Below are 2,729 nucleotides of genomic sequence, written 5' to 3' on the forward strand. Positions count from 1 at the left end.
CTTCACAGAAAACTCTTAGAACACCTCTTCTTCTTCCTCTCCTTCCTCTTCTTCTTCTCCTTCTTTCCTCCCCGCATTAGTTCCAAAGCGCTGTTGAGACATCTAAGGCAGATTCATCTATCTTCTTCAAGCTCTTCCAGTATTAAACAAGCTTATTTTCCTCACGGGGGGGCGGGGGGGGGGGATTGTTTTCTACCGTCGTACAGACTAGAGCCATTCAGACCTCCGCTTTGTCCACGGGCTCAGCCGGATTAACTGTTTTGATAAGCCTCCGTGAATATCCATCAGGAAATCCGACCAGCCCACTGGATTGTCGAGTAGGGGACCGTTTCACCCCCCCCCCCACCTTCTCCTCCTCCTCCTCCTGCTGCCCTGCCTGCGCTATATGTTGCATTTCCAGCCCTCTTCTCTCGCTTTACGCAAGCGGACGTCCACGGAAGCAAGTGCGCACTAGAGGCGGCGAGAGAGCGAAACACGGCGGCGGATACCGGTGCGACAGCGCGGTGCGGCGGCGGCGGCGGCGGCGGCGGCGGTGGGTCTCTCTTTGTTGGAACCGGATGGTGGATTTGTTTATCCTACGGATTCGGATCAGGGGCTAGGATAACTTCGCATGGGACAAAAACCCGCCCTCTTTCATGCCGTCCACCGATTTGTTTCGCCCGGCGTGTTGACGCCAGTGAAAAGATTGAAACGGTGGCTGGTGGAGCGCGTTTGACGGATAGGCGACATGAATATACATGCGTCTCCATCCAGCAGCTGTACAGGAGGGATGCAACACAACGGCGTGTGATTCTACATGTACGCGGATGATCTTTTTTTTTTCTTTTTTTTCTTTTATTTGTCAGGTCGATAAACGGAGAGAAAAATGCTCGGCTGGAGGGTTTTTTTTTTTTTTTTTTTGCACCGTCGGGCAACGTGTTACTGACGGTTTGCACGACGTGGAATAATGCATCGACACACAACTTTGTTCACTGACTGACTGCGTTATCGTTTATCCAAGTATATTTATGTTCCGATTCTGTAAATCAGCAGAGCCTCATCATCCCTTTGCTGCTGTACGATTTTAGACCCAATTCCTGCGGTCCATTGATGTCAGTGATAGCGTTATGTAAATAGACCCCGGAGCTGGGGAGTTGCGTTGCCAAATGATTGGTAAATTGCACATGTAGGCAGGCCTAATCTCCGCGCATGCAGATCCGATCGATGGCGAGGTAAAGACAGGTCTGCCAGGCTGTTAGCGCTTCTGTGCAAGTGTGACGGGGGTGTGTTTTAAGTTCCGCATATCTCTGGGTTTTCTTTCTTTCTTTCTTTCTTTTTTTTTTTACACATGCATCGAGGCAGCGGGGGAGCTGCTCACTAGAGGGACGCGACTGTAAAATCACACTGGAGAACATAGTCTGAAGCAGCGACCGACCAAGAAAAGTTTCAATGGTTTTCCGAAAGTTACCCGGTGTGTCGGCATCGGGCATGGGACTGCGCCTGTCCCAGAAGTTCGTTTTTTTGCTCTTTCTATCGGGTTTGGTAACTCTGTGTTTCGGGGCCCTTTTCTTTTTGCCTGACTCTGTTCGGCTTAAGCGCATTTTTTTATCCAAGACAGAAACCCAGCCGGTGACAGTCGGCTCCGGGTCCGAGAACGATGCAAGGGAGCACTTAAAAAGACCCAACAAGGAGCAGGATCACCCGCGGGGCATGACCTCAGCTAAAGGGGAGACCACCAGCACCAAACTGAAAAACCTGAGCCGCAAACCGCCCGTCGTCGTCTCTCATGAGGCGACCGACGAGCGTCTCGCCGGGGGGAAAGCGATGGAGGATCTCTCTAGAACGGAGTCCGCCTCGGAGAAAGCTACCTCACCCGACCACGGTGCCAACTCGGATACTTTCTCTTACGTGATGTTTAAAAGGTGTCTGCTCAAACCTCCGCTGGGGAGAGACGGCGGCAAACCAAGCGACCCTCACACCAACGAGCGCCGGGAGAAAGTCAAAGAGGTAAAGACGTGCGAGTGACCCCGCGGGGGGTCGTCGAGTGAGAGCTCTCTGCTGGCGTGTGACGCGCTGTAGCCTCAAGGAAAGTTTGGTTCTACTCGAGATAAAGATGGAGGTTAAAATCTAATGAGAAAGAGGGCGAAACAGTGCAAACTCTTCTGCCCGGGACTGATATCATTTCATATCCTTACCATTTAGACAGGAAGTCCGATTTTTGCAGCTTTTCAGTTGTAAACAAGTTGCTCAATCTTCTCAGTGTGAGCTGTCAAAACATCTGGAGGCACAGCAGCCGACTTTTTGTTTCAGAAATGACAAAAAGAACAACAGATATGGAACACTTGAAAGAAATAATCATTATTATTTGGATTTGTATGTTTTTGCTGTGAACGGACAACAATATCCTTTCAGTGGTGTCAGCTGACGCTCTTTTTTTTGTGTCATTGTTGCAAGTGAAGGTTAAAGATGATTAGAAGATCTGTCACTGAGGTGATCACAGCAAGGCGTTGAGGTTTCAGATGCACACGCCTCCGCCGCAGCATGTTGAGGGTTTTCCTCTCCTACGGTGTCATACTTTTATTTAGGTGAACAGCTGAACAGCCTTCCTCCAAGTCCCCCTTAAAGATAAAACGTCCTACTTGTCGCTGTGGCACCTTGATCATCCTCACACGATAGACTGCCATTGATGCGATTGTGAGCATCGAACACTTTGGCCCGGAGCTTTGCTCTCTGTGTGGCTTTGTTGAGCC

General features: G+C 50.2%; 1 protein-coding gene across 2 annotated transcripts in view; it reads left to right on the top strand.

Annotated features, from left to right (window-relative positions):
- The first annotated feature begins 413 nt into the window (after positions 1-413).
- LOC147253006 (mannosyl-oligosaccharide 1,2-alpha-mannosidase IC) overlaps positions 414-2,729 on the top strand; it is a 182,832-nt gene continuing 180,516 nt past the window's right edge. Inside the window, exon 1 of one of the 2 annotated variants that reach the window (XM_086217979.1) lies at positions 414-1,986. In XM_086217979.1, the coding sequence (XP_086074105.1) occupies positions 1,429-1,986 (558 nt within the window). In that variant the 5' untranslated portion in view covers positions 414-1,428. The remainder of the gene's footprint in view (positions 1,987-2,729) is intronic. The other variant, XM_086217980.1, reaches the window with a different exon arrangement.

The sequence above is a fragment of the Aulostomus chinensis genome, chromosome 11, assembly GCF_037954235.1.
Source record: "Aulostomus chinensis isolate RoL2024-O1b breed Wild chromosome 11, RoL_Achi_v1.0, whole genome shotgun sequence".
In the NCBI taxonomy this organism is placed as follows: domain Eukaryota; kingdom Metazoa; phylum Chordata; class Actinopteri; order Syngnathiformes; family Aulostomidae; genus Aulostomus; species Aulostomus chinensis.